We start from the raw sequence: 15,756 nt of genomic DNA, 5'->3' as shown, positions 1-15,756 counted from the left end.
AGCATGTGATTCTAATCTACAGTTGAGATTGAAAACTCCTGAGTTAGAAGATCTGCATTTCAAATAATTATCATTTTGGCAGCTGTTGCTTGACAAGCCGGGTAAGTGGGTGGGACAGTCTTAAAATCCATAGTGATTGTGGAAATAAATTGGCTAGAACTAGGTTCTTAAACATTTCTCCTTTCACTTCTCCCTCATTCTTTCCTGAAATTTTATAGAGGAATGATGAAAGTAAGTTACAGAAATGAATGCACTGTTATAACTGTGTTGTTTCTTTTTAAAGAAAGAACTTAAAGTTCTGTATTTTTCTGCAGGTGGAATGCGGTATCACCTATTATCGCCAGAGGATCGAGAAGAACTGGTAGAAGGAACAAGGCCTAGAAGAAAGAAACATGACTATCGCATAGCCCTATTTGGAGGCTCCCAACCACAGTCGTGTAGATATTTTAACCCAAAGGTAACTAGTTTTTTTTCTTGGTTTGGTGTTTTTCTGAAATCACTGTGCACATAGATACTTACCACCAGTGATAATAACTCAGACCTTTCGAGGTGTTCTGGTAGCATAGTGGTTACGAACCTCATAGTTGGGCTGCTAACCTCAAGGTCAGCAATTCAAACTACCAGACATTCCTCTGGAGAAAGATGACGGTTTCTGCTCCCATAAAGATTTATCACCTAGGAAAACCTATGCAGGGTCGCAATGAGTTGGACCGTCGCCATGGTGAATCAGCTCCATAGCACACCATGACCACCACTACCATTAGAGGTGTTATAATCTTTATCTTTCACATATGTTTTTGGTGGGTAAGGGGAGTGGATTACTGAGTGGGGATGAGGAGTTAGGGTTAGGACTATAGCTAGGTCTAGGCAGGGCCTAGGACTTCATTTTTGTTGTTATTGTTAAGTGCCATTGAGTCGATTCCTACTCATAGCAACCCTGTATAGGGTTTCTGAGGAGCAGCTGGTGGGTTTGAACTGCTGACCTTGTGGTTAGCTGTCCATTGCTGATCCTACGGCGCCACACCAGGAGTCCATGATTAGGACTAGGGTGATATTGTCATGTATGTTAGTCTCAGGTTGTTGTATGTTAATTCTCTGTCCAAAGAACTCCCTTTATTATTTTTTGTAAGGTTGGTCTGGTTTTTGCAAATACTTTTAATTTCTGTTTATCTGGAAATGTCCTAGTTTAGTCTTCATATTTGATGGACAGTTTTACTGGGTATATGATTCGTGGTTGACAGTTTTTTTCTTGTAGAGTTTTATATAGGTGTCATCCCATTGTCTTTTTGCCTGCATGGTTTCTGTAGGTTTAGTCTTATTAGTTCTCTGTTGCTAAGTATAACTTTTTTTTTTCTTTCTTTCAAGCTACTCTCAGATATTTTTCTTCATCCCTGATTTTGAAACGTTTGATTGTAATTTGTCTTGGTGATTTTCTTCTGGGATCTATCCTGTTTAGAGTTCCTTTAACTTCTGAATGGCTATCTTCTTGTTTTTCATGATGTTAGTAAAGTTTTATTTCAGCAACTCTTTTACAATTTCTCTGTGGTTTTATTTATTTCTTCCTATTCTGGAATTCCAATCACATGTAAGGTGTTCCTCTTGGTAGTGTCCCACATAAATCTTAGGCTTTCTTCAGATTTTTTTTTTCCCTTCAGATTTTTAAATTCTTTTTTCTAATTGTTCCTCTCTGAGTACTGAGAGCTTTGTCTTAAAGCTTACTGATTCAGTCTTCCATTGATTGAATTTTACTTTGCCCTCTCAATGTGCTACCTACTTCTGAAGTCTTAGGGCTGCTCTTTTGGCATTCTAATTGCTGTTTTGTATGGATTACAATTTTTTAATTTTCTCATTTGTTCTTATATTATTTTTCTAAGTTCTTCTTGTTTTCATCGATTTTCCTCTCAATTCTTGGAAGGCACCTAAGTAGCGTGCTTTTAAATTCCTTATCAAGTAGTTCTGATTCCATTGCTGATATTATATTCTGACTCTGTATTTTGGTCACTTGTTTGAGGCACCCTGTCTTGTTTCCTCATGTCAGCTGAAATTGTTTTTTTCTGAGACATTGTGTTGTCATTGTATTTACATTGAATGAATGAATGTATGTTAGTGCGTTCTCTGGCACTCACTACCTGTCTCCTGGTGGATGTGATAGAGGCTGGAAGGAAGTCTGAACATAGCTCTCAGTTTGCTGGTTATGTAGCAAAGTTCAGGGCCGCATCATGAGCCTCCTAAAGGATCCCAGGCGGAAGCTGTGCAGGAGGGGTGCCACTGGGGTACCACTGGCTGCTGTGGTTGGGATAAAAATGGGACTGGCCATGCCCTGGCTACCAGGAGGGCCGGAGAACCAGGGGAGGAATGCAACCCCTTTGGCTCCCACCTGCAACCTGTAAGCCAGTGTATCGGCAACCACTTAAAAATTCTCCAAGATGGCCGAGCTGCTGCAAGTCAGCTGATAGCCACCTGGTTTTTTCTCTCACTGTTCCTGTTCAGTTTTCTCTTCCAGTCATCACTCGGTCAGCCTCTCTGTCCTATTTTCTGAAGCTCAGGTTCCAGGACCACCATCTGGATCTATTTCACTTGTTCTCCCAGGTCTTTCTTGCAGAGTCTGTTCACTGTATCTGCCTACTACGTCATCTTGCCCTAACTCCTCTATAAAATCTTATAAGACACATAGATAGCATCTTCATTTTCCAGATAAGGAAATTGAGGCTTAGGAGTATTTTATGTTATTAGGTGCCATTGAGTCGGTTTTGACTCACAGTGACACTATATACAAGGAGACAAAACACTGTCTGGTGCTGCATCATCCTCACACCCTTTCTTATGTTACAGCCACTGTACCAGTCCATCTTGTTGAGGGTCCTCCTTTAACTCACTGACCAACTACTTTAATGAGCATGATGCCCTCCTCCAGGGATTGGTCCCTCCTGATAACATGTCCAAAGTATGAAAGACAATGTCTGAAAGTCTCACCAGGATTCCTTCTAAGGAGTGTTCTGGAGTGCTGAATGATAACCACTATTTTTAAAAAAAGGAAAACTAGCCCTCCTGTCTTAGCTCTTTTTTGGTTTAGCAACATCTGGCTTTCATTTGTGCCATTTTTATTGAAAATCTGCTTTGGAAGGTAGATATATATCTTCTCTCATTTGTGATTGTTTTAATGTGAAATAACATACTCATTATAGAAAATTAGGAAAACCTAGAAAAGCACAATAAAAAAAGATTAAATTTCCTTTAATTTATGGTAAGTATATTTTCTTTTTCAAATGAAAACTGAAACCATGTAGAATTGTAATTCTACAAATCACTAGCTTTCAGATGATAATAGTTAGACCTCATTTGCTTCCAAAAGCTAGCTGTAGTGTTGATTTTGGCAGTTAAAAAGCAAGTAAACCAAGTTTTGGGAGAAGCTATTTTATTTTTAAAGTAAATGACTGTTTGGGTATATGGAGTAATAGGAAAATCCTGATTGAATTCAGGAAATAGGGAACATTTATTCTAGAAGGAGGCAATGTGAATTGACTCTTTGCCTTCTGTGTTTGGTTTTAACCTGTAGTTCTAACACTTTCCATAATTTTTTTTAATCAAACAGTTGAAAAAAGATGCATATTCTACACGAGTCTGGAAGTGACAGTGTAACCAGAATTCTCATTTAATGTTTCCTTTGATCTTTACAATGACCTGTACTTGACTGCTGGTTTACACTTCAAGTAATTGAGGAATTGACTACTGATTTTTTTTTAAAAAAGGCTTAGTCCCTGAAGCCAACACTATTAAAGTTCCGTTATAATATTTATGAAATAGTTTTATTGAAAGTTCCAGCCCTCTCCCTTATTTTTCCTATAAAATTTTGTTTTGAGAAACTTTTGCCATTTTCTATGATTTGTATATAATTTATAATTAGCCCTAATTATTTCCAATATTAAAATAATTGGGGAGTCTGGTTTCATATAAGGTATTTAGCTTCCAACGTGAACATTATTTTGTAGTGTGGTTTAAGTTGACTGCTTATTTAGAAGTACTGTATAGGAATTATTTTTAAATTCTTGTACTTAAAATGTTAAAATGGTTTCTTTCACTAACATTAAATGGGACCCATCAGACATATCCTATACCAGCCAAAAATAGTGACAATTTTTATTAAATTGATCTCCTTCAGAGGGGATATTTTCACTAATATTATTTAATTGAATTATCCAGAAATAAGCCAGTATCCTTATAAGATATCTTTAGATATTCCTTGGATATTGCTGATGTCATAATAAAAATAAAAGTATTACTTGCTGGCTGAAAAATGATAGGAAAGAAAATCTTAGTCTTACTTTGAGTATTGTCAGAACAAGAAGTCTTGGGCTGCTATTTTGAATTTCAATGCTATTTGATTGTTGTTATGACCCTTTCATAGAGCCTACTGAGCCTCCCCTTCTTCCTCCCCACCACAACTGTTTTTAAAGTTTAAAGTACTTAGTGATTACTGAACAGTTATGTGTGTCCATTGCTGTATTTCTCTAAGTACTAGTGTTCTCAAGTTGTTGACTGGGAATGTCTTATGATACTGACGCCTAAATAAAAGTTGACTTAATTGATCAGTTTTTTCTCAGACGCCTCCTGTCCTATGAATGAAGAACCGAGGTCTTAGGGCTAAGATATGAAGGATTCTACACATTACCTGCCAAGAACAATAAGAAGGAGGACCAGCAGGGTGAGGGAAAAATCTGTAAAGAAGGCAGAAAACAAGATAATATTACGTTTCATGGAGCCATGAGCGTCAGGGGCTAACATGGATCATTTTATCAGCTGACTTAATAGGACTGGATCTAAATATTAAAAAAAAAAAAAAAAAGTTGCTGTCAAGTCAGGTCCTACTCATGGCAACCCTGTGTGTTTCAGATTCAGTCACTGGGTTTTCAGAACTACATCACCAAGCCTTTCTTCCAAGGTACCCGTGAGTGGGCTTGAACTTCCAACACTACATCTATAAGAGATCTCTAGTAAAACTATGACTGATTCTCCACTGGCTGCCATGAGCCATAATTATGAATTAACACATTAGCCCCCTAAAAAGACTCTGAGGGTGGAAACAGCAACAAGTTTTTGATGAAGTGGGAAAGGATGAGGAAAATAAGAAATGCTATGACTGTAGTGGCATTCTGTGGGACTCTAGCCATCTTGGCATTCTAGAAGTAGCCAGAAAGTAATAAGTACATTGAATTCAGGGTTAGAAGTGTAAGAGTCACCTGTGGGTAACTAACAGGAAAAGATAAATCATTGCTTTGCCATGTCACCTGAAAATTACTATTTGCTACCTTTGATGCATACTGATACTATGACCTAGAGGCAGTAAAATTTTCATTCCCGAAGTGTTAAGGTATGTCGACTATAGGCTTGATGTGGATTGTTTTCTTTGAAAATTGGTGATCCAGGTTTAAGAGAATTATTTTCAACTATTACAAATAACAGTGTTCTGTATGGCTAGTACCTGGTTGGAGAAGTGTAGTTTAAACAAGTAATATTTTAGCATATATTGTCAGTCTCACAGTGCATCAGGAGCTGGAAATTTGTGGGACTGACAATTGTGTTGAACATTGGTGGGGGATATGAAAGGCCCATAGGAGACGGTCTTGGCCTCACGTGAAATTGTACACATAAGGATAAAGGGTTCGAGAGTCCAGAGGCTGTGGTCAGTGGTGGCCGACAGATTGTAACTGACAGAGTGTCCCAATGTGTGAGAGTCCAGGTGGCACGTAAGAAAGGACACTGCTCTGGGTGGCATTCATCAGTGGATGCTTCATGGAGGTTTTCTTGAGGGAGACGTCCTGGTAAGTTTGGACAGGAGGAAGAAGAAAATAAAAGAATATTGAATCCTGACTATGAATATTATGTATCTTTTTGCCTTAATAAATGTTTAAATTTAAAATGTTCACAAAAACTCTCCAAAGTATTATTTAATGGAATGAAATCTAACCTTGTGCTTTAAAAAGAGAAATTAGAATTGAGAAACTGAAGGCCTAGGCCATAAGTCTGAATTCTTCTAAATAGCTATTTTTTAATTTCTAAGGAAAGCAGCTGCTTAGTAGAAAGAGTACTAAAATCTTGGTTTATACCAAGTCTGTTAGCATTTCTAAACTTCCGCTTTATGGTCTGAAAAACCTCTCAGGATCTATGTGAATACTAACTGAGAGAATAGAAATTTATGTTCACCTGACTCCCTCATTTTGTTTCTTTAATCTTCATTCAGTTCACTTGTAAGTAAATTCCTCCCTGCCCCACTTAGGTTTTCTAGCATATTTATATGTGAAAAGACAAATTAGTCCCCGCTCTCCCCCTACCACCACCACTTTTCCCCCTTCACTGTCCTGTCAGCCTCCTGAGTTTACAGATGAGGACAGGAGAACCCAGACAGCTGTACCCCCAGTCCAGCATTCTCTGAGGTAGGTCAGAGAGGCAGACAGTGTAGAGGTCAACAACACAGCCTTGGAGTGAATTCACCACTTTTGACTTATGTAACCTTTGAAAAAGTACTTAACATCTCTAAAATTTGGTATTTTATCTGTAAAATGACAGCATTACTTTCTGGGTTAATGCAGAAATTAAATGTTTTGTATTATTTCAGTAGCATGCATGAAGTGCTTGATAATGTTAATAATAGCCATTTATTTAGTGTTACTTCTAAATCATTTAGACCCTAAGAGAATTGGACTTACAGTTTTGTTAGCGGTAGGAGGGCGTCTGAGATCATCAGGCTGAGTTGTCCTTTTACAGAGAAGGAAACTAAAGTACCTGAGAAGCAAGTTGACTAAAAGACCTATAGCCCTCAGTGCAGACACTAGCTTGATGCCCAAGTTTCCTGCTCCCTTTGAGCTACATTCTTTCTGACCTTAGGAAATAAAGGAGGTCAAAAGCGTTTATACGTATTTTTCATGAAACTCCTAGAAGTGTTGTAGCATCTGGCATCCACCTGCTTCCTGTATTGGTTATCAGCATAATTTCATGCTTTTCTCTTTTTTTAGCAGTCCTTAGAAACTGAGATAAATCAGAAAATTCCTTAAGAGGAAGTGCTTATAACTTTAGTATCTTAAGTTCAAGTTGGATTGACTCCCTGTGGTTTCTCTAAGAGTTTTGTTTGCTGCTGTTTCCCATTTTACTAATTTCACTTTCCCTTTTTCTGTGAGTCTGCCTTTTCTAGTTTCGCCTGGTTTCCTCCCAGAGTGATCAAAAATAAAGTTCTCAAGACCTAAAAATAAAAAAAGTCTATTGGTTTTATTAAGTTATCTATTTAATTATTGAGGATCCATGTGTGTTGACAATAGAGTCTTTACTCTGATGTTTTTTGCCTGAGAAATAAGACAGCCCCTTACCTCAAGAAGCTTATGTTCTCCTAAGAGCAATAAGGTCTGTTGCACTACAGCCGAAGAACCAGACACAGCAAGCTAGGATAAAGTAAGTGCTCAGTCTTCATGTCTGGGCTTCCATGTGGTAGAGATTCAGCCTACAAAAAGGAAAGAGAGGAGTCTTGAGTTTGGAAAAACAAAACAGAACAAAAACTACAGACTGTCTGGTACAGACTACCACAGCAGAGGCAGAAAAATGGGGGTGGGGGTGGGGGTCGCTGACAAGGGTCAAGGAAGGAAGCCAGACTTTAAGCATGGATGTGTCTGCATGTGCCTGTGGGTGAGAGTGTACATGGGTGATGTGTCAAAACTCAGAAAATCCTTCTATCCATGTGTTTTCCAAGCTGTCACATTTTCTCACGTTCATGTCTTCTCATCACCGAAGCACAGAATCTTGTATGGAGTAGATAATAAAGCTTAATGAATCAAATTTTATTTTCAGTAATTCTCTTCTCCCCCCCCCCCATCTGTATGTGTGTGTGTGTATCTCCATGCTTCCCAGTTTAAAACTCTAGTGCTATCCTTCCATCTTGCCACCAACATAAATGTGTGTGTTCCTCTACCTTGCGCTCTAGCCTAGGAATTCAGGGGACTGTAGTAAACCTTCCTTCCACATCTGCCACAAGTTGGAGGTGGTCCCATTCTACTACTCAGTTGATAGACCTGACCTCTCGCATCTCTGCTTCCCCTTGTCCTCTCACTTCCTGCACTGCACGTGTTAACCTCCTGGGCTATACAACCAGTTATCAAAAGTCAAACATCAAATCACCGTCTCAGTACTGTACTTTGGATGAGGGGTAGATTGGAGGAATTAGGTGGACCTTTGAGGCAGGAAACAAGTAATCATTTATATTTCCACCCCACTCTCCCTACCCAATGCCAGATATGTTTAAACAGATGTAGTCAAGTGAATCCAAATGTAAAACATCACATTTTAGTTGAAAGGAATTTTTTTTTGTATTCTTTTTTTTTATATTCTACATTTTTATTTATATTTGGTAGGAATTCTTGCAAAGAACATTTCGCTTCTCTGTCTACAAAATTAGGCAGAATACTGTAATTAGTATTTATCGAGTTTAGTAGTATCTGACCTGTATAATAAACATTAACAATATTTAGAGTTGAAAAACTTGATATTTTCTAGTAATTGCAAGTAGGTAGAAACATTTGCTTATTCTTGTGTATCATATCACACATATAATTCCAGGTGAGTCATTTGTTTCCTTGGACTTCTGTTTCTTAAAGAGCAATTTAATGCTTAAATCTGAAACTTAAGCAAACCCTAAATGACAGTTTGCATATGAGCAAGTATTCTCTATCGTAACTCTACTGAGTAGTAGGAAAAACTATTTTGATACTAAATTCTTTAGAGTTATATAATTCTTTGGAGACTCATACCCTAACACCTGAATCTTTAAGGACATCTAGCAAAAAATAAAACATGTTTTTTGTTTCTTTCTTTTTTTTTTTTTTATTTCCAGCTCCTACATGGGTACTTTTAAATTTGAAGAACAGGCCTTGGAGATCATTTAAGAATATACAAGGGGGCTTCAAAAATGTGTGAAAAAAATCTAATTAAAAGATAATGGAATTTTTCTATGAACTTTTTAAAGCCCCCTCGTATGACCAACTTCCTCATCCTAAAATTACTGATGAACATAAAAACAATTTTATCAAGAATATTTTTAGAAGTCAACAGAGAAGCTCCCATATTGATCTCTAAAAATAAATACCTTAAATAAATTGGCTATAAAAGTGACAAGACTTGAGACTGACTAGGTTAATAGTGTGCATTTCTTATGAAATTGTATTTTCTGTAGTAATGATGGTGGCCAGGGAGGAATTACAAGTTCTACAGAACAAGTGAAAATACTTTCCCCAATTTCGAATGTCCATTGTGTAAAACTGAAGCTTCAGGAAGATGTCCAGTTTATCCTATAGTTTTGTGTGCCTCCAGTAGGTAAAGCACTGAGTAAGTAGTCCAGTAGAACACATAGCTCTGAGTTTGAGAAATGATATTGTAAGGGACTGAGGATCTGTTTTCCTGGTCACCTAAAAAGCAGAATGTTCATCGTCATCTGGAGTCAGGATAATAGTGTACAGTTAGGGGCTCATTCAGGGTAAATGAAAGGAAAGACAACTTTTTCTTTTAGTTCTCTAAAAGTATCAGAGAAAATTAAGAATATCTCTTAATTTTCTCTGATACTTTTATCTTACTTAATGGATGCCTAATACTAGGGTATTATGTTGTTGTTGTTAAGTGCCGTCGAGTCGGTTCCGACCCATAGCGACCCTGTACAGGGTTTCCGAGGGTGTAAATCTTTACGGGAGTAGAAAGCCTCATCTTTCGCCCGCGGAGCAGCTGGTAGTTTCGGACCGTTGACTTTAAGGTTCGCAGCCCGATTCGTAACCACTACGCTAGTATACTAATACTAGGGTATTATAATACTAGGGAAGGAGTCCTGGTGTGGCGCTGTGAGTTAATGCACCAAACTGCAAAGCTGTTTGTGAACTGTGAGGTCAGCAGTTCAAGCTCACCAGTCGCTCCTCGGAAACCCTATACAGAGTTGCTATGGGTTGGACCGACGTGACGGCACTTCACAACAACAACAATACTAGGATGGTGCGGTGGGTTAATACTCCAGACTGCAAAGCCGTTTGAACTGCAAGGTTGGCAGTTCAAGCTCACCAGCTGCTCCTTGGAAACCCTATACAGGGTCACTATGGGTCGGAGTCAACTCAATGACACTTAACAACAACAACAAAATTCCCAAGGGAACTCTTAAATAATTACACATACTGCTTTTTTGGGTGTAATTGGGATTGTTTGGATTCCTGTGTGACTTACTCAGAAATATTCAGAAAGCAGCAGAAATACTTTTAACTTTCATTCTCAAAAAAGTGGCAAATCTAAGATGCTTTAACTTTGAGAGTAGTCCCTTATATGCTTATACCTGGGCGAAGGGCCCAGGCGTCCTTATTGTCATCAAACAGGAAACAGAAGGGTCCTGTGACTAGCTCTTAATGTAACGGGATGAGCCTACAATAAGTATCCATACCACTCAAGGTTGACTAAACTGAATATTACAAAAGACGCTTCAAAGAACTCCACAAGCATTTTGTTTTACCTTCAGATATCAGTAGGATAAGGGCAGTTTAACAGTGGCGTCGTGCTGATGATTAATGCACTGAACCTCAAGGTCAGTTTAAACTGCAAGGTCAGGTGATTCAAACTGCTAGCCACTCCTTAGAAACCACATTCATGGGCACTATGAGTGAGAACCAACTCAACAGTGCTTAACAACAGCAGCATTACATATATTCATTTGGATGTAGATATTTACATTTGAAAAAGCTTTAAAAAATATATAATTGCTTACTTTAAAATTGTCTTGTACTAATATCCTCAATAACAGAAGAAATAGAGGACAGACCATTGTTGTTAAGTGCCCTTGTTGAATCCTGACTCATAGCAACCCTGCATAGGGTTTCCAAGGAGTGGCTGGTGGGTTTGAACCAACAACCTTGTAGTTAGCAGTCCAATGCTCATCCTACAGTGCCATACCAGGACTCCAGAAGACAGGTTACTGGTGGTCATTTACTAAGTGTATATAAGTTCATTTTAAAGCCAGATTGGACCCAAAGCAATTGTATTTCTCCCTCATCCCTTCTTTTCTGCCCTGATTAGCCAACATTTTAATGAGAACTCTGGTCAGTTAACACGTTCTTATATTTTATGTTTTCTTCACTATATCTTTGCTTTGTCTTTTTCAATGATATTTCCTCCTTACTGAAAGCTTCCTGTCCTTTCCTGTTGCAGGATTATAGCTGGACAGACATCCGCTGTCCCTTTGAAAAACGAAGAGATGCTGCATGTGTGTTCTGGGACAATGTAGTGTACATTCTGGGTGGCTCTCAGCTTTTCCCCATAAAGCGAATGGATTGCTACAATGTAGTGAAGGATAGCTGGTATTCCAAACTGGGCCCTCCGACACCTCGAGATAGCCTTGCTGCCTGTGCTGCAGAAGGCAAAATTTACACGTCTGGAGGCTCAGAAGTAGGTAAGGACTTCGTAAGTATCTTTGTTTCGGGAAAGTGTTTTAAAGCCAAAGTCTTGGCTCTCTTATTGAAGTAGACATTTGGTGTAATTTGTCCAGATGTTTTCTACACCATGTAAATGCATGTATGTCACATTTTAGAACCCATTTCCTACAAGCTAACCTGACTCCTTTATAAACCAGTAATTTATAAGGATTTCTACTTCCTAGATTATGTTACTGGTTCATTTTTTAGAATGATGCAACATTATTTGACACCATCTGCGTTAGATGGGTTGTTTTAGATACATCTTAGCTCTCCACTGCTGCTATAACAGAAATACCACAAATGGATGGTGGGATTAACAGACAGAAATTTATTTGCTCACAGTTTAGTCCTGGTGTGGTACAGTGGGTGAAACCATAGGAAGTCTAAGTCTAAATTTAGGGCACCAGCTTCAAGGGAAGGTATTTGTTTCCTTTCAGCATGGCATGCTTTGGAGATTGTGCCCTGAGTCTAGGGGTTTCTCAGTGCAGGGACCCCAGGTTCAATGGATGCACTTCATTCTTGGCTTCTCTTCTTTCTTGGCGATAGATAGCAGTTCCCTTTATGTCTGTTGGTGTCTCTCTTTTTTTAATCTCTTGTAAGATAAGGAGCTCTGGTAGCGTAGTGGCTATGAATCAGGCTGCAAACCTTAAGGTCAGCAGTTTAAAACTACCAGCTGTTCCGTGGGAGAAAGATGAGGCTTTCTGCTCTCGTAAAGATTTACAACCTTGGAAACCCTGTACAGGGTCGCTATGAGTCGGAATCGACTCGACAGCACTTAACAACAACAACAACAAAGATAAAAGAAGTGTGTCCTGGTGGACACTAAGGGTTAAAGCACTGTACCTCAAGGTGGTTTGGACCACAAAGTCAGCAGTTCAAACTCAACAGCCACTCCTCGGAAACCCTATTTCAGGATTGTAATGGGTCAGTACCAACTTGACAGTACTTGACGACAACAAAAGGGAAATTCCCTTAGATCATGGTTGTGATGGTATTAAAGGTGGTGTGTCCTTGTGTGGCACTGTGCATTAAAACACTGGACTGCAAGGTCAGTTTGAATCGTAAGATCGGCAGTTCAAGTTCACCAGACACTCCTAGGAAACCCTATACAGGATCACTATGAGTCAGAATCACCTTGGCAACACTTAACAACAATAATCCTTCCCTTAATGCTCTTATCACATCCTGGGGGGATCATTACAGAACTCCTACATTATATCATTATATAATTAATTGTCAAACCAGAGAATGAAAGCCAGAACTCAAAAGATTTCAGAATGTCACTTATTCATAGACTGTTCACTACATTTAATCTTTTAAATTCTGTTTTACCCTTCCTTTCTGTCAGAAAAAAAGTAAGAATGATTTTTGTTTTATTTGCTCTTTTCTTTAACTTTTTAATGTAATGATTGACAGTAGTATTTTATACTTATTGGTCAGAACCGAGTGTGTTGTCTGAAAATTTTTCTCTTTAATGGATAATTTGTCACGTATCCAGTGGCAATTTCTTCCTAAATGAATGTTCTAGGCAAAGACTAGACAAATAATAGCTTTTCATCTTTTCAAGTAATTTCCAATGAGTAAGATGTTGTTCTTGCAACAAAATTCTATTATGTGATCGCCATCATTTCTGTCACCAAGGCCTTATTTTTCTACTACTGAATCTTCTGTGTCCAACTTTCTCCTTACAATCACCAGTAATTATCAATGTGTCTTGATGCATGTTTGATCAATTTCATTCTACAAAAGTTGGTAAAATCTTCAATTTCTTCATTTTATACTTTCTCATTTACTATTTCTTTTGAAATCAATTTCTTCTTCCTAAGTTGAATTACCAGTAAATAAGCCTTTCCAATAGATCCTTAAGTAATACTTTCCAGGATCTTTACAAATGGGGTTTGGAGTCCAGGTGTGATGCTGTAGAATAAGCTCTAGAGTGTTAAACAGAAGGTCAGTGGTTCAAACCCACCAGCAGCTCCTTGGAAATCCTATACAGGGTCCCTAATGAGTCAGATCCAACTTGACAGCACTGAACAGCAGTACAAATGAAGTTAGCTTTTTCTCTGTAAGTGAGAAGTAAGAATATGTACATTTTGAAAAACCATTCTGACTTTTTTTTTGGGGGGGGGTGGGTACCTGATAGTGTAGTGGTTACGAATCGGGCTGCAAACCTCAAGGTCAGCAGTTCGAAACTACCAGCGATTCTGCGGGAGAAAGATGAGGATTTCTGCTCCCGTAAAGATTTATAGCCTCGGAAACCCTATACAGGGTCTCTATGGGTCGAAATTGACTCAACAACACTTAACAACAACAACAAATGTTGATTGAGTATAAATCTGATTTTACAACCCTCAATCCTTCCCTGATACAAATCATGATTCAGCGTTGGCTCTAAACCTTCCCCCTCCCTCCACTCTCACACATACACATTAACACACACACACACAGTTTAGCAACGAGGGTCCCTTTTCTTTTACAGGAAACTCTGCTCTGTATCTCTTTGAGTGCTACGATACAAGAACTGAGAGTTGGCACACGAAGCCCAGCATGCTGACTCAGCGCTGCAGCCATGGGATGGTGGAAGCCAATGGCCTCATCTATGTCTGTGGCGGAAGCTTAGGGAACAATGTTTCTGGAAGAGTGCTGAATTCCTGTGAAGTTTATGATCCTGCCACAGAAACGTATGTATTAATATAGAACTTTTATTTCACAGTTAGTTCATTGCAATTGAAGGCGACGCCAAAGGCAGGCAGAACTTACCAGAAGATTTTCAGTTTGGGACTGAGAATGAATATATTACTTTTGAATAAGATAGGGCTACAAAGCTATAAGACTATGCTTATAGTCTGAACCCCCTACAACAGGAGAGGGCTTCCTCTATTCCTCAAGAACTGTCCTGACCTTATATCCCATGGAAACCCCTCTTTCTGGTCTTTCTTGGACAATGTTGTGAAGTGCCGTCAAGTTAGTTCAGACCCATATAAGTGCCATAAATGAGACATCAATCTGATTGATTGACCAAACACACAAAATCTTTTTGTTAAGCAGTCTGTACATGTAGGGAAGGAATTGGGGCTGGAGGAACAACCTTATCAGTAGTGAATTTGCCTTTAGGTAGGAATATTACTTATTGTTTCATGGCCTTATTAAATCATGCCCCAACATTTCATGTCTTTTTGTGTTCACATGCTTACTAAAGCATATTTGCATTCATATTATTATTAAAATGATATGAAATATCATTTTAATAATATGCTTACTAAAGCATATTATTGCGTTCATATTTTTTTTTTAAATAGCAATAACTATTTTAAAAAAAAGATGAAATGCTAAGAAAGTAAATGGTGAGCCAGCTTTTCTGCTCTTTTGTTAATTATGGACCGTTTAATAAAGCCAAACAAAATGTAGTAATCACTGAGCAATAGTGATGGCTGCTAACTGCAGAAACACTAACCTTATAAGGAAACTTGACACAGATTACATTCCTTTGCTTATCATACCTTTTGTTGATGCCCAGAAAGCATTCAAAGAGCTTTGAGAAGAAAGTCCCTTGCTCATGTGACTAGATTGCCCCATTGTTCTTCTCTTATCAGAACAAGTTACTTAAGTGTTAAGCCAGAGAGTTACACCAAAACTCTTGTGCTGACATTTTAGGTTTACAAAATATCACCAGACTTAGAAATATAGAAGTTCTCAGCTATAACTTTTCTAAAATGAAGATAAGAGAAGTTAATTCTAAAATTATTAGTCATGTGCCTTTTTCTATGCTTTTCACCTCTTTAAAACACAACAGCTTTATCAGTAACTCCTATTTCAAGCAAATGTGCAATTAAAACTGTTTCTGGGTTTTGCTCAACTGGTTATCAATGTTAGGAGTAGATCAGATGTCACAGCAAGTTATATTTTGAAACTTTATGCTCAGATGTGGAGAGTTTGGAAATCTCTTGAGATTATCAAATTTACTGCTTGCTGAAAGCAAAGGTGACATAAAATACTTACTAATGAAGATCAAAGACTAAAATCCTCACCACTGAACCTATAAATAGCACCATAGTAAATGTGGAAAAGATTGAAGTTGTCCAAGACTTCATTTTGCTCAGATCAACCATCAACACTCATGGAAGCAGTCGTCAAGAATTTAAAGGATGTATTGCATTAAACAAATCTACTGCCCAAGACTTCTTTTAAGTGTTCAACAGTAAAGATGTCACTTTGAGGACTAAGGTGCACCTGACCCAAGCCATGGTATTTTCAGTAGCCTCATCTGCATGTGAAAATT

General features: G+C 38.2%; 1 protein-coding gene across 2 annotated transcripts in view; it reads left to right on the top strand.

Annotated features, from left to right (window-relative positions):
- KLHL7 (kelch-like family member 7) overlaps positions 1–15,756 on the top strand; it is a 72,338-nt gene that overhangs the window by 46,730 nt on the left and 9,852 nt on the right. For both annotated transcript variants that reach the window (XM_006832218.1, XM_006832219.1), the window contains 3 exons: positions 315–457; positions 11,212–11,452; positions 13,957–14,158. In XM_006832218.1, the coding sequence (XP_006832281.1) occupies positions 315–457; positions 11,212–11,452; positions 13,957–14,158 (586 nt within the window). The remainder of the gene's footprint in view (positions 1–314; positions 458–11,211; positions 11,453–13,956; positions 14,159–15,756) is intronic.

Source organism: Chrysochloris asiatica, unplaced genomic scaffold (assembly GCF_000296735.1).
Source record: "Chrysochloris asiatica unplaced genomic scaffold, ChrAsi1.0 scaffold00006, whole genome shotgun sequence".
In the NCBI taxonomy this organism is placed as follows: domain Eukaryota; kingdom Metazoa; phylum Chordata; class Mammalia; order Afrosoricida; family Chrysochloridae; genus Chrysochloris; species Chrysochloris asiatica.
Note: the sequence above shows the minus strand (reverse complement) of the source record. Positions and strands in the feature narration are given on the sequence as shown.